The sequence below is a fragment of the Cetorhinus maximus genome, unplaced genomic scaffold (genome assembly GCF_964194155.1).
Source record: "Cetorhinus maximus unplaced genomic scaffold, sCetMax3.hap1.1 HAP1_SCAFFOLD_366, whole genome shotgun sequence".
NCBI lineage: Eukaryota > Metazoa > Chordata > Chondrichthyes > Lamniformes > Cetorhinidae > Cetorhinus > Cetorhinus maximus.
In genome coordinates this window covers 233,740-253,248 of record NW_027596312.1, presented here as the reverse complement: position 1 = coordinate 253,248, position 19,509 = coordinate 233,740, and the positions used below count along the sequence as shown (strand labels likewise).

Genomic DNA, 19,509 nt, shown 5'->3' with positions numbered 1-19,509 from the left:
TACCAGCAGATTTCGAGATCCATGTCTGAGCTGAAAACATATAGGTAAACTCAATCTGTAAACAGACCATTCACCAGCTGTAAATGGAAAGGGATTCACTCATCATCCCTTTTACCGACACAGCAACACAGTCTCATTGGTGCGAGGCCATTCAGATACTTCATGAGTACAAAGGGCTTTATTCAGTTTGCCCACATGTTAACACCCCAACTTGAAAAGTTAAAAGAGTTTCATCCACAGTCAGGACATTGCTACTGGCAAGAGGCATTTAATGTTCCATGTTTGGGAGCGAAAAAAAGGCACCAGCTCACTCCAACTGCTGAGACTCCACTGAGTTCAGGTCTAACTGTAGGGCTTTGTTCTGCTGTTCAATACCTCCAGGAGAGAATTATGGTGGAGACCAAAGCAATTTGGTCACTGCATCGATTGATTCAAGGATTTTATATCTTGTCCCCTTGGCATCGTATTCTGATTACAGGACATATGTTTCTGTTGCACATTATCACCTTTGAATGACGGGGTGGTCACCCAGCATTCGCTGCGGGGAAGAATGTGCCCTATCCGCATTAAAGCAGCTTCCTGCACATGCGCGTTACTCTGCGCGCGCGTGTGTGTGTGTTTTTGTGTGTTTGAAGCATGCGCATTACGGCCTGTTTCATGAGCATGCGTAGTGCTGGTCTGTGAGTGAAGCTGGTCTGTGAGTGAAGCTGCTCAGAGCGGTGCGGGAATGTCGAGCGGAGCAAATTAACAGAGTTAGTGGGTGTGTGAGGAGGAATGGAGCCAGCGGAGTGGGCAGGGAGGCTTCATAAAGACACAGTGCAGGCCGCAGACATAACAAGGTACCGGTCTTGTGTTTACAGAGAACGGGCCGAAAAATTCTGGATATCTCCCTTCGTCAGGCCCGGGGTAACGGCCGCCATCTTTATAGGGGGCAATGTGCAGCAGGGCGCATGCGCGGTCATCCTGGTCCAGGTAGCAGGAGGAGGGAATGTTGTGAATTTCTATCCTGGACGAACAGGGATGGATTTTGGAAACTCCTTTTACAGGGGGTTAGAAGGGGAGGATTTACACACAGCAAACTCAAACCAAGAGAACCCTTTCAGAATTTCTGTCCTGGACTGACAGTGATGGATCTTGTGTACTCCATTTACAGGATTTTAGAAGAAGAGGGGAAACTCAAGGGAGATGAGAAACTCAAACCAAACAGCACATCAACATCTGAAAGTCACTTGATTCCTCAGCACCTTAATATAACCAGCCTTTGAATGTAAGCATTGAGTTCCAGGTCACTACCAGTCACCGGGTAAAAAATCTCTTCCTCACATCCCCCTTGTGGATCTTGCCTAAAATCTTAAATCTCTGTCCCTTAATCCTTTTATAATCAACTAATGGGAAAAGATTTTATTTAACTACCCTATACATACCTTTCATAATCTTGTACACCTCTATCAAATCTCCCCTCAATCTCCTTTACACCAAGGAGGAAAACCCCAGTTTCCCGAACCTAACCTTACAATTAAAATCCCTCACCCCTCAAACTATTCTGGCAAATCTACTCTGCAGTCCCTCAAGGACCCTCACATCCTTCATAATGTGTGGTGATCACTGGTTTGCACAGACCCAGATGTTCTTGTGTCCATGTCTGTGACATCATCGCACATCAACAATTACACAGTGACATCATCACACATCGACAATTCACGGTGACATCACCCCGCTCCCCGGGTATTTCCTCAACTGGGAGATTTTTCTCTGACTCCAGTGCTTCTGTTTTCTTTCCAGTCGCAGGCTCCAGAAGGAGAGTCTAAAGTTGGAATGAGTGAAATAGTTTCAGAGGTTAATATTTTTGAGTAATCATCTACAAGTGTTGTACTCTGTTATCTGTGAGATTTCAATGGCACTGGAGCTGGTGTGACTCCTTTACTGTGGATCTGAATCCATGTCCACCTATTGTCCTGTTTTACCTCTGCCCTTCCTGATCATCTCTCTACCATTGTCTAACCTCCCCTGCCTCTAATACTGGGTGTGTTTTAACTATGTTTCATACTCTACTGTAACTTCTGCCAACTCTGTCTAAATGAGGTTTCCACTGCTGCCCATCCCCTGACCATGTGCTGCTGGCTTCCCAGCTTTATCTTCCCACAGTATCTTTCAGAGTCAGGAATTGTTTTTCCTGTGCTTTAGTCAATTTCTCTTCCGTTCTGAGCTTCTCTTGACCATCACATACTGCCCACCCTGAAACACTAATTAATTAATTCTGTTGTGTGATAGAACGCTCTAAGATGTTTCACAGGAGTGTTAGAAAGCAACATCTGACACCAAGCCACATGAAGAGATATCAGGGCAGATGAACAAAGGTCTACTAAAAGAGGTAGGTTTTAAGGAGTATCTTAAAGGAGGAAAGAGAAGTGGAGAGGTTTAGGGGGTAAATTCCAGAGCTTGTGGCCTTGGCAGCTGAAGGGGGAGACACTAAAGGTGGAGCAGTTAAAATCAGGAATGCTGATGAGGTCGGAATTCGAGAAGTGTAGATATCTCGGAGGGTTGTGAGGCTGGAGGAGATTACAGAGATAGGGAAGGAAAGACCTTGCACGAATTTAAACTAAGGATGAGAAATTTAAAATCTAGGTTCTCCTTAACCCAGAGCCTTTGTAAGTCAGTGAGAACGGGGGTGATGGGTAAACAAGACTTGGTGCGAGTAAGCAGAGTTCTGGATTACAGGGGTGCTGAATGTGGGAGGCCGACCAGGAGTTGAGTCTAGAGGGAACAATGGAATGGATGACAGGCTTAGCAATTACATAAAGGGATATGGGGACAGTGTGGGGAAAAAGACATTGATCGGATTGAACGGTGGAGCAGGTTTGACGGGCTGAATGGCCTACTGCTATTCCTATCAACAGTCTGGTTCAGTCTCAGTCAGTCAGGGAGAGGGATGGAGTCGGTGTCTAGGGAGTGGAGTTTTTAGCTGGGACTGAAGACAATGGCTTCAGTCTTCCCAGTAATTAAATGGAGGAACTTTCTGCTGATTTAGTACTGGATGTCAGACAAGTCAGGATGGTGTGTGACTTGCAGGGGAACTTGGAGGTGATGGTGTTCGCATACATCTACCCTGGTCCTTCCAGGGGGTGGAGGTTGAGGTTTCTGGAAATTTTGTCAAAGTTCTTGTGTTGTAGATATCCCTTCACCCCCTGCCCCTCCCACCTCTCTCTCCCTCTCCTCCCTTGTGGGCCAGAGTCTTGTGTAGCCCCAGACTGGGTGGCAGGTTCCCTTCCCTGAAGAACATTAGTGAACCAGTTGGGTTTTTATGACAATCCAGCAGTTTGCATGGTCGCTTTTTCCTAGTGCCGACCCCACAAATTCCCAGATTCATTCAGCTCAATTTCACAACCTGCCTTTGTGTTTTTGTGGGTTCTCTCTCACTCCCTTTGTTCTGTTTTAAATCAATTTCACAGGTTATTAGAAGGGGAGGATTTATTTTCAGGCAACTGAAACCAAACATCACTTCAGAATTTGATGGAGTCACCCATTCTATCGTAACCTGAATATCACTGGATTTTGAACATGGAAGGAAAAAGCACCGTTCACAGTGGGGAGAAACCGTACACGTGTTCTGTGTGCGGACGAGGGTTCAGCCGATCATCTGACCTGTCAAAACATAAATGCAGTCACAACAGGGAGAAACCGTGGAAATGTGGGGACTGTGGGAAGGGATTCAATTACCCTTCCCTGCTGGAAACTCATCGGCGCAGTCACACTGGAGAGAGGCCGTTCACCTGCTCCGAGTGTTGGAAGGGATTCACTCAGTTGTCCCACCTGTTGACTCACAAGCGAGTTCACACTGGGGAGAGACCTTTCACCTGCTCTGAGTGTGGGAAGGGATTTACGGATTCATCCAACCTGCTGACACACCAGCGAGTTCACACTGAGGAGAGACCTTTTAAATGTCCAGACTGTGGGAAGTGCTGCATAAGTTCTGGGAATCTGATGTCTCATCAACGTCTTCACACTGACGAAAGACCGTTCAGGTGCTCTCAGTGCGGGACTGGGTTCAGGTGGTCATCTCACCTCACTGAACACCAGCGCAGTCACACTGGGGAGAGGCCATTCACCTGCTCAGAATGTGGGAAGGAATTCACTCAGTCATCCCACTTGCTGACACATCAGCGAGTTCACACTGGGGAGAGACCATTCACCTGCTCCGAGTGTGGGAAGGGATTCACTCAGGCATCCCACCTGCTGAGACACCAGCGGGTTCACAAGTAACTACAGTGATTGGATGTTGTTGTCAAATTCCATCCAGGACTAACCATGTTCATTTGGGGCTGTTTCTGCTGATGTTAATAAACTACAGCCCAGTTATAGGGGTTGATATTCTGGATTAAAGTCAAATAAATCAGCTTTGTGTTCAACTCACCGTGTGTCAAGTCTTTTTAATATCTCTAACACAAGTTAGTTCCTTTGGAAGGGCTCTCCCTCTCCCCTGGCTCCTCCATCCTCACCTCCAACAATAAGTGTGAGGAGTTCATGGAGCTTCTTTGTCATTATGATTTGGACAATCCCATCATCTGCCTCTGCTGCTTCCCTCCCTTTCACTAACCCACCGGACAAACTGTCTCTAAAGTTTCCTCTTGTCTGAGCCCTGAACCCACATCTTTCTCCAGTTTCTCTCCCATCTCCCCTCATTCTTCCTATGCAAAAGATAGAGAGCTATTCCTAGAATATTCAATACATTTCTGAAGATTTTATAAGGTTATTAGACAATAATTTCTTACAGACCTCCCCACCTTGAGAAGGGAATATCCTTACTGACTTCTCACAACTGATTTCTGACTAACCTCACTATTTCTAAGTTCCGAGCTTGTTTTCCTAATTTCTTGATGACAAACTGTAGATAACATACTAAAGCTACTAGAATGATCAGAATCAGCAACACAAACCCTTGAGCTGCCACCAAGAATAAACGTAAAAACTTTTCGAATAAAATGTGATAATTATCGACTTAGATTCATCCTCCCCACCTGCCCATCATCTCACACAATTCTACATTTTTGGAATGTTGTAAATACATCTGGTTCAAACAAAAGTTCATGTACGGACTTTAAAGATTCTCCATCTCTCTGTTCACCCGCCTCCAACTTGTGGATATTTTCTAACTCCAGATTCTACTTCCCTCTTCACTTTAATTTTACTCCCTCTGATCGGTACCAGTGTGTTTAATTCAATGCTGATTGTTTTATAATTAGTTTCACTATGGAGTGTGAGTTAATGTCTTGATGATTTAAAATGTCTGATTCAATTTTCCACAATAATCACTCCATGTTGTTCTGTTGTCAAGTAGCTGAGCATGTCTGGGACCTGTTCTTCAGTGCAGGGTCACCATGCATTTCCACATGTTAATTACACCACATGTAACATATCACATCTGCACACTCACGCTATATCCCAATACCATGCTGCATGTGCCAACCTATGCAAGCTACTCTTGGTCTTTCAGGTGATCTTATCAAAATATCAATGGGGTGTCTGTCTGAAGATCTTTGCTGATCTACCCCTGCCTGGTTCTGATGCCTTGGATAGTGGCCAGACTATCAAATTCAGTTTCTTTTAAATACAGAGGCAAGGACACAAACATCACCAAGAGAAATGTTTACACTTCCCTGACTTTCACTAGAATGTACATTTATATCAATTTGAACTATTCCATTGAATTATACCCAAGTGAATTATTCCATTTCCCAATTGGTGGTGTGATTTTCTCTATCTTTTATTCTAAATACATCATTCCATGAATTACTATTCGATCTCATTCAGGAGCACTGGAGGAACTATATTGTCCCATTTAATACTCTCATATTATGGTGTTTGTAGATCAGAGACACAAGTACAGATACTTGCAATCAGATTGCAGATCACTCCCATATCTCCCATTCTCAGACACTTTGTCTTGGATGATAACAAACGGGATGAAGCCAAATCTTTAAAAATCAAAGCCTTTTGTTTAATTTGTCACCAGGCTGTCAGTGGAAAGGGTTAACTTCTCAGCTTGTTAGCAAAGGGGCTGAAGAAACATTCTCAAATGTGCACACTTGTGTCAACTTTATGTAACTTCATTTTCAGATCAAGGATGAACCAAACCCCATTTCAATCTTTGCTTTTCCAATTGTCTTGATATTTTTCTCAGCTTTTCAAAAATGTTATTATTTTCTTCTTTCTTCAGGCACCTTTCCAAATGACGGTAATAATAATGAGGAAAAATAAAACTGAAAGTTCACTTTCACAGGCAAAAGGAGCTTCAACCTTCCGAGACTGAAAAGAGTTAAAGAGGGTGGAGCTTCCCACAGCTTGTGAGCTCCAGATCATAACCTCAAGGCTGAAGCTTATCTTCAGGGAATCCAACTTTTCGATGCCTTTTATAATGATACAAGTTCATTGTGATTCATACTTAAAGGTTCACTTTCACTCAGTAATTATAACCTTTCACTTTCCTCAGCACAGAAGCTGACAGCATTTTAGATTCAATCCCAATTGGAAACTTCTCTTGTAGCTGGCGTGTGGAGAAGATCATGTCCACTGTAGATCTGCCAGCACAGAAACTCACTGTGCTTCTGGATACACTCGGTCTGCAAGGAGATGGAGTCTTTTAAGCCTGACCCTAGTGAAGGTCGTCCCTGTGATGCTGAGGAGTGAGATGTCCCTGTAAATGTGACAATCTCCTCTGTCACCTTTCTTTTTGTATATTGTGATCATTCTTCAATCACACGTGTCCTGTGGAATGGATCCTACCTCCCAACAGAGAAGGAGGAGGTCATGAAGCTGTGGTAGTTGATGGGACTTTCTGGGTTGGAGCAGTTCAGCTCGAATTCCATCCTTGCCGGGTGTATTTCTGCTTGCTAAACAATCAATGGCCTTTTCGGGCTCAAGTGGTGAGGGTTCCTCATCCAACTCAACCATGACAGGAAGCTGCAGGAGAGAGTCAAACAGAGACTGGGAGATGTCCTTCTCACAGGAGTACAGCTCACAGCAATTTCAACCCAGTGGGACATCTGTTTTCTTCTGTGGGTGAGAACTTCAACATCCATTTGGTGATGGTCAGACCCAGCGCCCTCCTGATCCCATCATACACAGGACGTAGATTTCCATTGTCACAGGCAGTTTGGATTTCTATATGTGGGCTGATCCAGTGTTTAGTTGCACAGTATCTCCCTGTTTTTTACACGACTGTCTCAGCTACATGCAAGTTACACAGTGCTCTAGCTGTTGGGTTTATTTTGTAATCAAGTAGGCTTTGCTTTTTGCTTCAATGACAGATTCATCTCTGCTGAGTAGGTCTCAAGCCAGTCTTTGTTGTGGGTTCCACCTTTCCCAAATGTTGCTGCTGCTGGGTCAGAAATGATTGAACTCAGCGACTTCCAAGATTCAGCAATATCAGTGTTGACTGATGAAGCTTTTACTGATGTGCCTGTTAAATATTTTACTGTTTTGTTTATGTTCCTTGATAAATTAATTTCATCATGGAGGTGTCTCTGTGTGGAATGTACAAGTCAGTAAGAATTGTCAGCAAGGATTAATCAGTACTCTCTAACTGGAGATGTTAATCAGTGGAACCTCTCAGACAATGAATTGTAGACTTTGCTCCAAAGGTCAATTTAGGATTGAAGTAAAAATCCATAATTTTATTGTAATCGAGTTCCTGTTGAGAGTTCTGAAATTAAGTGGAAAATTCACAGATGGTGCTTTTAAAAAGGGACACTGCAGCTCAGATAATCAGTGACAGATCCAGAAAATTAAACTCCAGCCAGTTATAGGGGTGTTAATATCAGCAGAATCAAAGCTAATACTATCTGACAATCAGTCCTGGATATGACTAACAGCAGCAATAACAGCAAAATCCAATCCCTGCAGTCACTTGTGAATTCGCTGGTGTGACAGCAGGTTGGCTGACTGAGTGAATCCCTTCCCACACTCGGAGCAGGTGAATGGCCTCTCCCCAGTGTGAACTCACTTGTGTACTTTAAGATTAGATGAAGACCTGAACCTTTTTCCACAGGAAGTGCAGCTGAATGGCTTCTCCCCAGAGTGAACTTGCTGGTGTGACTTTAGACTGGCTGACTGAGTGAATCCCTTCTCGCACGCAGAGCAGGTGAATGGTTCCTCCCCAGTGTGAACTCGCTGGTGTGCAGTGAGGTCAGAGGAATGCCTGAACCTCTTTCCGCAGGAATTGCAGCTGAACGGTCTCTCCTCAGTGTGAATTTGCTGGTGTTTTAGTAGGTTGGAGGACACAGTGAATCCCTTTCCACACATGGAGCAGGTGAATGGCCTCTCCCCAGTGTGAAATCACTGGTGTCCACTCAGGTGGGATGAAGACCTGAACCTCTTACCACAGTAAGTGCAGCTAAAGGGCCTCTCCCCAGTGTGACCTCGCTGATGTGTCAGCAGAGTGGATGACTGAGTAAATCCCTTGCCATACACGGAGCAGGTGAATGGCTTCTCTCCAGTGTGAATACGTCGATGGCTTCTCAGCAGAGATGGATAATTGAATCCTTTCCCACAGTCCCCACATTTCCACCATGGTGCTGGCCCCAATGTGAGTGCGTCAATGAATTTCCAGCTGGGATGGATAACTGAATAGCTTCACACCATTCTCACATTTTCTCATCCACACACAGAACACGTACACAGTTTCTCCCCACTGTGAATGGTGCAATGATTTTTCAGGCTGTGTAACTGGTTAAAGCTCTTTCCTTAGTGAGTTCACTGGAACACTCACACTCGGGTGCGTGTGTCTCAGTGCTTTCCCAGTCACACTGATGTTTGAAATCTTTTCCCACAGAAAGAACAGTCAAACATTTCTCCTTCCACATTGAAAGGTCGATTATATTCAGGTCCTGATGAATCGAGTGACTCAGTCAGATGTTGATGTGATGTTTGGTTTGCGTTTCCAATCTACAAATCTTAATATTTGATGATGTTTGGCATCTGAAAATCCTTCCCTCCTAAGACCCTGTAAAAGGAGTTAACAAAAGTCATCACTGTCAGTCCAGCATGGAAATTAATAATTGACAATTCCACTTGCTACGGAATATTTCTTCCTCTCGCCTCCCCTCCCCCCACCCAAAGCTGTAAATCACAGTCCCACACACGCTCTCCTTCCTGTGATGAGAAATCCAGACCCATCATGCAAACTCCACCATTTCTTTCCTCTCCCAGTTTTCTATCTCCCTCTGCTCTGGCTGGGTTCAGTTCTACAGCCCTGCTGTAAAAGGAATTTAAAATCCACTACTGTAAGTCCAAGATTAGAAACTGAGAAGGGACAAACATTTCCCTTGGTTTGAGTTTGCTGTGTGTAAATTCTCCCCTTCTAACCCCCTGTAAAAGGAGTTTCCAAAATCCATCCCTGTCAGTCCAGGATAGAAATGCACAACACTGTCTCCTCCTGCTACCTGGAACAGGATGACCGCGCATGCGCCCTGCTGCACATTGCCCCCTATAAAGATGGCGGCCGTTACCCCGGGCCTGGCGAAGGGAGAAATCCAGACTTTTTCGGCCCGTTCTCTGCAAACACAAGACCGGTACCTTGTTGTTTGGGGTCTGCGGCCTGCACTGTGTCTTTATGAAGCCTCCCTGCCCACTCCACCGGCTCCATTCCTCCTCACACACCCACTAACTCTGTTAGTTTGCTCCGCTCGACTTTCCCTCACCAGCTCTGAGCAGCTTCAGTCACAGACCAGCACTGCGCATGCTCATGAAAGAGACAGCAATGCGCATGCCCGGAAACTCGGAAACGCGCACGCGCATGCGCATAGAATTTCTGTTGTGAGGATAGGGCACATTCTGTCCCGCAGTGAAAGCTGGGTGAGCGCCCCGCCATTGAAAGACCAAATTGTAGAATGTCTTCATCTTGCAATCAGAATACGATCGGTGCCATAGGGGCAAGACATAAAAATGTTAAATTAATTGATGCAACGGCCACTTTGCTCCAGGCTCCACCACAATTCTCTCCTGGCTGTTATGAACAGCAGAACAAACCCCTACAGTTAGATCTGAACTCAGTGCAGCCTCAGGAGATGGGACGAGCTAGTGACTTTTTCCCCCTACAAATCGAACATTTAAACCGTGTTTTGCCAGTAGCAATGCTCTGATTATGGATCAAATCCTTTGAACTTTTAAAGTTGGAATGTTGACATGTGGGCAAACTGAATAAAGCCCTTTGCACACCTGAAGCATCTGAATGGTCTCCCAACAGTGAGACAGTGTTGCTGTGTCAGTAAATGGGATGATGGAGCGAATCCCTTTCCTTTTGCAGCTGGTGAACAATCTGTTTACAGTGTTTGTTTACCTCTACGTTTTCAGCTCAGACATGGATCTCGAAATCTACTGCTAATGGGATCCACATTCTTAGCACTACAAAAGAACAAGGAGCAGGAGTAGGCCATCAGGCCCCTAAAGCCTGCTCCGTCATTCAATATGATCATGGCTGATCTGATAGTAACCTGAAACCTGTACCCCACCTATCCCCGATAACCAATCACCCCCTTGCTTACCAAGAATATATCCACCTCTGCCTTAAAAATATTCAAAGACTCTGCTTCCACAGCCTTTTCAGGAAGAGAGTTCCAAAGACTTACGACCCTCTGAGGAAAAAGAAATTCGCCTCATCTCCATTTTAAATGGGTGACCCCTTATTTTTAAACAGCTATCTTTAGTTCTAGATTCTTCCACAAGGGGTAACATCCACTCCACATCCGCCCTGTCAAGTACCCTCAGTACCTCATATGTTTCACTAATCAGGTAAAGAAAAGCAAAATAATGCAGATGCTGGCTATCTGAAATAAAAACAGAAAACACTGGAATTCTCAGCAGATCTGGTAGCATCTGTGGAGAGAGAAACATGGCTTTCATCAGAACGGCACTGCATTATGCCTCTCGATCCAAAGATGCTGCCAGATGTGGTCTGGGAACTCAAGAAGAAAAAGAAAATCCCCTTTGAGGAATGGAATCCAAGGCGAATGAAGTGTGAACTGTCCGACTGACCAGAGACAGTCAAGGCACCTTTCCCTTCTTTAAGACGCTGGAACATTGACTCTGATGTTATCAGTGAAATTAACTGATCTGAGACATTGAAAGGATTCTGCACATCAGGAATTCAAACCTAATATTGGCTTCGGGACAATCAGAATACTTGGGAACAGACAAGACACGCAAAGGCTCAAAGGAGAGCTGGTTCCCGGTGACATGGATGTGCCTGCAGTGGGTGGGATCAGACTGTTTCCATGTAGCCATAAGGAATGTCCCAAACTTTATCTTGGAAGAGGTAAACTGATAGAGAACAATTGTCATTCCGGTAGCAGAAATCTGAAGCTTTAACTAGCTAACACCCTAGGTTAAAACCATATCAGTCTCTGTGGTGCAATTGGTCAGTGCGTTTGGCTGTTAACGGAAAGGTTGGTGTTTCGAGACCACCCATGGACGAAGCTTACACTGTTTTCCCCTCACTGGCATTCATCGTCACACAGTTCCAGGCTGGTATTAGATACTTGCACTGAAAGGAAAGATTTCCAAAATGTTGTCAGTTCGACTGTTATCCAAGTGAGTTCCCAGGCAAATGGCTTTTCTCGAATATCCATTTCAAATGTAATAAGACAACAATTAGCCCTACCATGTACCGATATCTAAACCATTGGAAATTTATAAAGTTATTCGATTCAACCAAGCCCATAAATTATTCCCTCTTTCTCAGCTGCACAGTGAGTGAGACAGGGAAAAGCAGAAAAGCAGCAATATTCCGTCCCCGCTCTTTCCAATCACCCGCTGCCAGCAGAAAGCGGCGACTGCAGCTTCAATCAACGGGTTACTGCCCATCCCTGGGACACAAGATGCTCCAACCCGAGCCAAACCTCCCAATACACCGAGCACAGGCTCATGAAAATGCAGGTAGATTATATCCCCATCACTAAACCTCCGAGCAGCATTGACACAATACCCGAGTTAGTGAGTCACAAATAAATTCACACAAACTTTCTAAATGTTTTCAATGTAAAATTCCTTCATTTTATTGAAAAGCTGACTGTTGGGAATCTGAAAATCAGCACCATGGGATTTGAGTTACCGAGTGACTTGTTTTCCATTGTTTGTCCGTCAGGTTTGCAATTCAATTTCTGTTGGATATTGAAGTGAATCTGATTTCAAAATGAGGACACAAAGCAGATAAATATTAAATCCAGAATCAAATCCTGAGGAAAATGGATCACAATGTTTGGAAGGAGGTGCAGCTGAGAAGCGGAAGCTGTGAATGATGCATTGATGATTAAATGGAAAGCATTGCATCCTTGGTCAATCATCGTGTCCGAGTGGTGAAAACAATGCTTTTAAAATCCACTGGGGTTTCCCCAGGAAAGTTCCAATCTTACCGACTGTGCTTCTTATTATTGTTGATTTCAACCAGATGTCCACAGAACTTTCGGATCTTTGGAAGCAAAAACATCCTAAAATTCTCCTGATTTTTGGACTCTTAAGGGAATAAAGGGTTCTCAGGATCGGGTCTTGGGACTGGGGATCCGCCATGATCTTATGGAGTGACAGAGGAGGCTTGTGGGGCCTTGTGACATGTCGCTGCTGCTTTGCTTCTGTTCTCTTTGAGTAGAAATACCAGACAATGCAATGGGCTGTAGCATCCTGAGCTCGGTATCGCAGCTGAGCGGTCGTAGGTGCTGATTTAAGGTCTCATTCTTTATTGAGGCGTGGTTTCTAACCCCAATGCTGCTGAAATTGCCCTATTGGTCGAAAAAGTGCCAGCTCACAGTTAAAGCAGGTGTTTGCGGGGTTTCACTTTAACAGGAGGAACGAGGAGAGACAATAAAAATATAAATGGCTGTAGAGAAACGGCAGGGCTGTTGAATTAGCTGAATTCCTCTTCCATAAGGTGGAATTTACACAATGGGCCGAATGTCCTCCTCCACTGCTGCAGCCGCCTGTGATTTTATACCAACGACACTAATCTGTGCATAGAGCCAATCGTCGTGGCCAAGTGGTTAAGGTGATGGAGTCAAAATCCATTGGGGTTTCCCGCTTCTCATTATTCCTGGTTTTAACTTTGTGTCCAGCTCAGTCGGTAGAGCGAAGGCTGGGAATGCCAGGGCCTTGGGTTCGCCCCACGTCGGGCGCAGTTTCTTCCAAACAAATAATTCACCAACCTCATCACTGCAGTTCTTGTGAAATTTGCACATGACCGATATTCACCACTGAAAGCATTTGATGCACAAAAATTTCAAAGCAATTCACGTCACATCTCTTTCTGCCTCATCTCCTGCTCCCTCTGCTCTTTCAGGAGCTGCTTAAACAAACTCAGTCAGTTCGTGTGAACATAAAACACAACGTGATCGGTTTACAGATAACAGGGCAAAGAGACACCAGGAATTTCCTGATTATCCCAGGTACTGATTACAGGAATGTGCACAGTGCCGATTATCCACCGCTACACTCTCCTTCCACTCTTGTGTACGTTGTTCAGCTTTGAAATTGTTTATATTTTCACATTGGATTTCAATGTGAAGAAAGCAGAGCTGTGATCAGCTCATATTGTTCAGCAGATGTACTGCAAGAAGGTACATAACAGGCTAATGGACAGGGTGAGCTCCAGTGAAGGATTGGCACCATTAATGTGTCATTCACTTAGTCTCGTGACAAATCCCGTGCTAGAAATGAGAAGAAAACTCGCTGAATTTGCTCCATATTTTGGTTTCAAAAGAGCCGAATGGAAGGTTAGAAAGTACATCTCGCTAGACTGGGTTATAAAATGGCAGAATGACTGTGAAAGAAGCACCCATGCTGTTGGGAAACATAAAATGATAGAAAGTTACAGAATAGAAAGACGCCATTCGGCCTCGATGAGCTGATGTGCTGCGTTTAAAGAGCAGTTGTGATTGACCCATCAGGAGTGATATCTTTGTCAATGCAAACGTAGGGACCAAAATTTGTCCTTCTGCCACCCATATTTTGCCTGGCACCACCATCCCTAAGGTCAGAGCTTTTCAAACAGCCCTTCTCTTGTCCTTCTTTCACTCCGCTCCTGTCTTTGTTCCTGACCTAGTCCAAGTGTGATATTTCCAGCTCTGAGGCTAAACTTCAACTGATTCTGGTGGAGCTGCTAAATGTTATCAATCAATAAGTAATTAATACTCATTCTGGCAATTTCACAAGATCAATAAATTTGCATTTCCTGACCAGGAACCGAACCCAGGCCGCGGCAGTGAAAGCGCCAAATCCTGACCACTAGACCACAAGGGAAACCGCCAAGATTATTTTTCAGTTTGATTTATTGACATTGCTTTTATCGATGTTTCCATTTTAAATGGAATGAATTCTTCAGTCAATGACAACAACGGTTTCTGTGAGCTGGGACATGAAATTGACAGTGAGGTGAAATAGCCCCACAAGCTACTCATGTGTAACTGTCAATTTCCAAAACCAACAACCTCATCACTGCGGCTCCTGTGAAACTGACAAGGGAACACACGGCAAACATTCATCACTGAAAGCAACTGACTCGCATCCAATTCTAAACACTTTCATGTCGCATCTGTTTCTGCTTCTGCCCCTGCCTCATCTCCAGCTCCCTCTGCCCATCCAGCTCCCAGGTCAATTAGCTGCTCGATGCAGACACAGTCAGTTCATGAACACAAGCTTTCCCTGGAAAGCAGGGACAGAGAATGCGGGACCCAAGGAATTTTAGAAAGAATGAGTTTGCAGATTACATGGTAAAGATAATCTGAGATCTCATCTTCCTGATTCTCCCAGATATTGATTACAGGAATGTGCAGAGTGCCGATTATCCACAGTCGCAAACTCCTTCCAGTCTTGTGCACGTAGCTGAGCTTTGAACCCACTCGCAAGAGTGGATTATAAAATGACAGAATGACTGTGAAAGAAGTGGTGTTGGGAAATATCAAATTATAGAAAGTTACATCAAAGAAAGAGGCTATTCGGCCCTGTGTGCTGCTTTCAAAGAACTCCAAAGAAGAGTCACATGGAATTGAAACATTAACTCTGTTTCTCTCTCCAGAAATATTGCCAGACATGCTGAACTTTTTTCAGCATTTTCTGTTTTCACTTCAGATTTTCCGCATCCACAGTATTTTGCTTTTATCTCTGTGTTTCTAGCCCAGTGACAATGCCAATACGCCATTTCCTGAATGCTGACAAATGAATAAGAAAACACGGGTGTGTTTGGGTGGGTTTTCTCCTATTTAAAATGATAAATCTTCAGGCGGCAGGGTTTGAACCCATGTGTTCATTTTAACAACAAATGTAAATTACTGAACATTCACTCACACTTAAATGAGCACGTTTGGATAATGCTCTTGCCCGGCTTCAAACCGCTGCTCTGTCACATGTGAAATGATCATGACCCCCACTGCCCTGCACAAACCCTGCGCTGTAAAGATCCCAATGGAGCTGTCTGGAATGTTAAACGGTGACGTCATGCAGCAGCACTTTGGGTCTTTGTTTTGAAGAAATGGAATTCGGCTGTTCTCATTAGGAATGCTGGAGACAGACTGATCAACAATGTCATCATCAAATGGCACAGCGCAATAAGAGGACCTAAGATTGATGGTAGATGCTGGAAATCTGAAATAAAAACTGAAAATGCTGGGAAAAACTCAGCAGGTCTGGCAACATCTATGGAGAGAGAAGCTGAGGTAACATTCTGAGTCCGTATGTCTCTTCTTCAGAGTCATGCCGACTCGAAGCATTAACTCTGCTTCTCTCTCCACAGGTGTTGTCAGACCTGTTGAGTTTTTCTAGCATTTCCTGTTTTTACTACAACGTGAAGCCATTCACCCCATCGTATCTGTGCCAGCTATTTTTAAAGAGCTAACCAATTCGTCTCAAATTCCTTCTCTCTTTACTTAAACCTGAGTTTTCCCCCTTTCAATCATTGTCCATTTCTCGCTTGAAGAAGGAGCTTCTGCAGAATCCATGCACAGTTTGCCTTAGTTAACAAAGTTTCCCTGACCCAATGACATGAAGAGTTGGACTAGGATTCCTCATACAGTTTTCGATACAATCATTATTTATGCAACTGATTTCATATCGAATTACAAAATAACTTTATTCTGATCAAGCAGGTCATCATTATTTCTGAGCTGCTGTCTACAATCTAATTCCATTTGCTCTATAAACTGGAGAGCTGGATTCAGGTTCCAGTCTCTGGAGGAGTGGGCCCGACTCCCGCCGCTCCCAAATTTTCAGCTGCTTCCCACTTTCGGGCACATTAGGAATTCCATTTGTGTGAGCAAGAGACAAGTCCAGTTTAATAGGGGGAGTGGGGCGGGTTTATTTTGACAGGGTGAACGAGGAGAGACAATGTAAGTAGAAATTAGTGTGGAGGAAAGGCGGGTGTGTGGAATTGGTTTAGTTGCTCTTCCTGAGAGCCAGCACAGATACGACAGGCCGAAAGACTTACTTTATAGCCGCCTCTGGTTTAATATGAACATGTTTTACCCAAGGAATTGCTGTTCGTCGTGGACGAGAGTTGAGGGCGATGTTTCTGACATCCATCGGGGTTTTCCCAATGTTGGTTTGCTGACTGTGGTTCTCGTTGTTCCCGATTTTAACCAGTGCCAACAGGATTAGTTGTCGGATAAATAGAATCAAACAAAACTCCCGCGCTTTCTTATTTCCATTCATCTGCAAGGATTTGCGAAATCTGCAGACGGAAATGGAACAAAACTGAGCCGGTTTGGTGACATCCTTTCTTTCTGGGTGTTTGACTCTCCTTCGGCCACTGTCACTCTCGGTGAACATGTCAGTGTGTGTTCCGCTTTGTGTGTCAATGTGCTTCAGTTCCTCATTTTCACCACCCACACTTTATTCACCTTAGTTTTGTGGCTTCATATTAAAATCGTAGAGAGAAAATAAAAACATGTTTAAAAGGTTCAAGAGGAATTTTGTTTCTGCAGTTTTGGGTGGAGACTATTCAGCTACTAAGTGTCTGCACGCTATAAAGAGGAGGGTGATTGAAATTTTCACTGGGCAACATTTAAACAGACACCGAGTCCTTGTGGTCGAGTGGTTAAGGCAATGGACACATCGAGAGAATGAATGTGTAAATGCAAAAAGTTCAAACTGATACCCCTCGGACATGAGGAACTGTATTTCTTCTCGAAGCTGTTCCACGTGTGATATTTGCAGCTCTGACGTGAAACTTCAACTCTCACTCCACTGATTCGGGCGGAGCTGTTGTGCGTTTCGGTTTTCAATCAATAAGTAAATCAGGCCTGTTTTAACAGTTTGTACCAGATCAATAAACCTTCATTGCCTGGCCGGGAATCGAGTCCGGGCCACGGCGGTGAAAGGGCCGAATTCTCATCTATAAATCACGAGGAAAGCTGTCTATAACCCTTGTAACGTGCTTTATCTCCGCCGCATTTCCCCTTTTTCAGATACTTTCACCAGATATAAGTTTCTGCTACAGAATTTTATCATAAATGATATCTTCGGGCAATGACAGCCACTGTTTTTAAGGGGTGAGCTGCAGTGAAGGATTGGCACCAATAAAGTGTCGTTCAACTGTTCTGGTTCCAAACCCTGTGCTGCAATTCAAGAAAAACTTTGAGTTTGCTCAGTGTCTTGACTTCAAAAGCGAGGATGTAAGAAAGTACATTCCCATAGAATGTAATAAAATGTCGGAATGACTGGGAAATGATGCTGGGAGACATAAAATTACAGACAGTTACAGCAAAGAAAAAGGCCATTCGGCCTGGCGCGCTGCTTTCAAAGAGCAGTTGCAATTGATTGGTCGGGAGTGATATTTGTGTCAGTGTAAACAGTCGGCAGTAAAATCATTACCACATTAGCACGGCAGACATTCATCAGTGAAAGCAAGTGACACACATCAAATTCTGCCGTTTTCATGTCGCATCTTTTAATTCTCTGTTCTCCATCTCAGACATTTCCAGGTCGATCAAATATCATCCATGCAGAACTGTTCCTGTTCCTCGTTCCACTAGGAGGTTTGCTGTCGGTAGGATGCAGCAAGTGGCTCCATAGCTCAGTGGTTAGAGCACTGGTCTTGTAAACCAGTGGTCGTGAGTTCAATTCTCACTGGGGCCTATAGCTAAAATTTATGAAATTTGGTGGCAAGGTAACCTTTGAGGAGAGCACTGCAAAAAGATATCGGAAAGTGATTTGAGTGGGCAACAAGATGTCAGATGGAATATAATGTAGGCAGGTGCGAATATGTTCTCTGTTGTAAACATTAGAACAGCAGAATGCTTCTAAAATGTGAGAAAGTGAATGTGCTGATGTTCAAAGAGTGTGCTTCTACAAGAAATATAGAAAGTTAGCATGCAGGGGCAGCAAGAAGTTACGAAGCCCAATGGCATATTGGCCTTTATTACAAGGGGATTGGAGAGCAAGAATAAAGAAGTCTTTAACGAAGGGTTTTGGTGAGACGGCATCGAGAATCCCGTGTGCTGTTTTCATATCCACATTTATAAAAGGATATACTGTCAGTGGAGACGGTACAGAGAAGGTTCACTAAATTGGTCTCTGGGATGAAATGGTTGTCCTATGATGAGAGGCTGAATAAATTGGGCTTCTATTCTCTGGAGCTTAGAAGAATGAAAGGCAATCTCATTGAAACCTACAAAATTCTGAGGGGGCTTGATCGGGTGGACACAGAGATTGTTTCCACTGGTCAGGGAGTCTAAAACACTGGGGCACAGTCTCGGGGTAAAGGGCCGATAATTTAGGGCTGAGATGAGGAGTAATTACTTCACCCAAAGGGTTGTGAATCTTTGAATTCTCTACCCAGAGAGTTGTGGATGCTCCATCATTGAATACATTTAAGGCTGGGATGGACAGGTTTCTGCTCTCTCGGGGAATTAAAGGATATGGGGAACGGGCAGGATAATGAAGTTGAAGCCCAAGATCAGCCATGATTGAACTGAATGATGGAGCAGGTTCGATGGGCCATGTTGTCTACTCCTGCTCCTATTTCTTGTGATCATGTGCATGATAAAGACAGTAATTCATGTTATAATAAAAACAGAAAGTGCTGGAATTTCTCAGCAGGCCTGACAGCAAATGTGAAAGGAGAAACAGAATGAAGGTTTCAAGTTTAATATTACTCTTTTCCAAACCATAAATTGGATGCTGGTTACGACATTTTGCACAACATCGAGACAGGGAATGGAAGCCAGGAGGTGAAATGAGCGAATCTGAACCATTGGGGTGTTTTTATAGCATACTTTTTGAACGAAATTAGCTTCCAACTGAAGGTTTAATGGTTTGAAACCACGTCGGGTCAAATAGATTCCTTCTCTTCCTGCTTCTACTTATATCACTGACGTAGTTCTGCTTTGTGCCCTTTGGCTTGAAGGAAATCTTGTCCAAACTTTGCCACTTCTGCTGTTAATCAGTAAGTTCCCACGCAAATAGATTTATGAATATTCATTTCAAATAAAGCGAGAAAATGGGGGAAACATGTGCATAACATCCAACCTATTAGAA

The 19,509-nt window shown here is 44.1% G+C and overlaps 1 protein-coding gene and 1 non-coding gene across 2 annotated transcripts in view; both read left to right on the top strand.

Annotated features, from left to right (window-relative positions):
• Window positions 1-920: 920 nt before the first annotated feature.
• The window catches only part of LOC144673438 (uncharacterized), a 39,878-nt gene continuing 21,289 nt past the window's right edge, over window positions 921-19,509 (top strand). Inside the window, exons 1-2 of the mRNA XM_078535276.1 lie at window positions 921-1,267; window positions 3,450-4,256. Of these exons, the coding sequence (XP_078391402.1) occupies window positions 3,559-4,256 (698 nt within the window). The 5' untranslated portion in view covers window positions 921-1,267; window positions 3,450-3,558. The remainder of the gene's footprint in view (window positions 1,268-3,449; window positions 4,257-19,509) is intronic.
• On the top strand, window positions 18,036-18,108 carry trnat-ugu (transfer RNA threonine (anticodon UGU)). The gene has a single exon. It is a non-coding gene; the product is annotated as a tRNA-Thr (tRNA).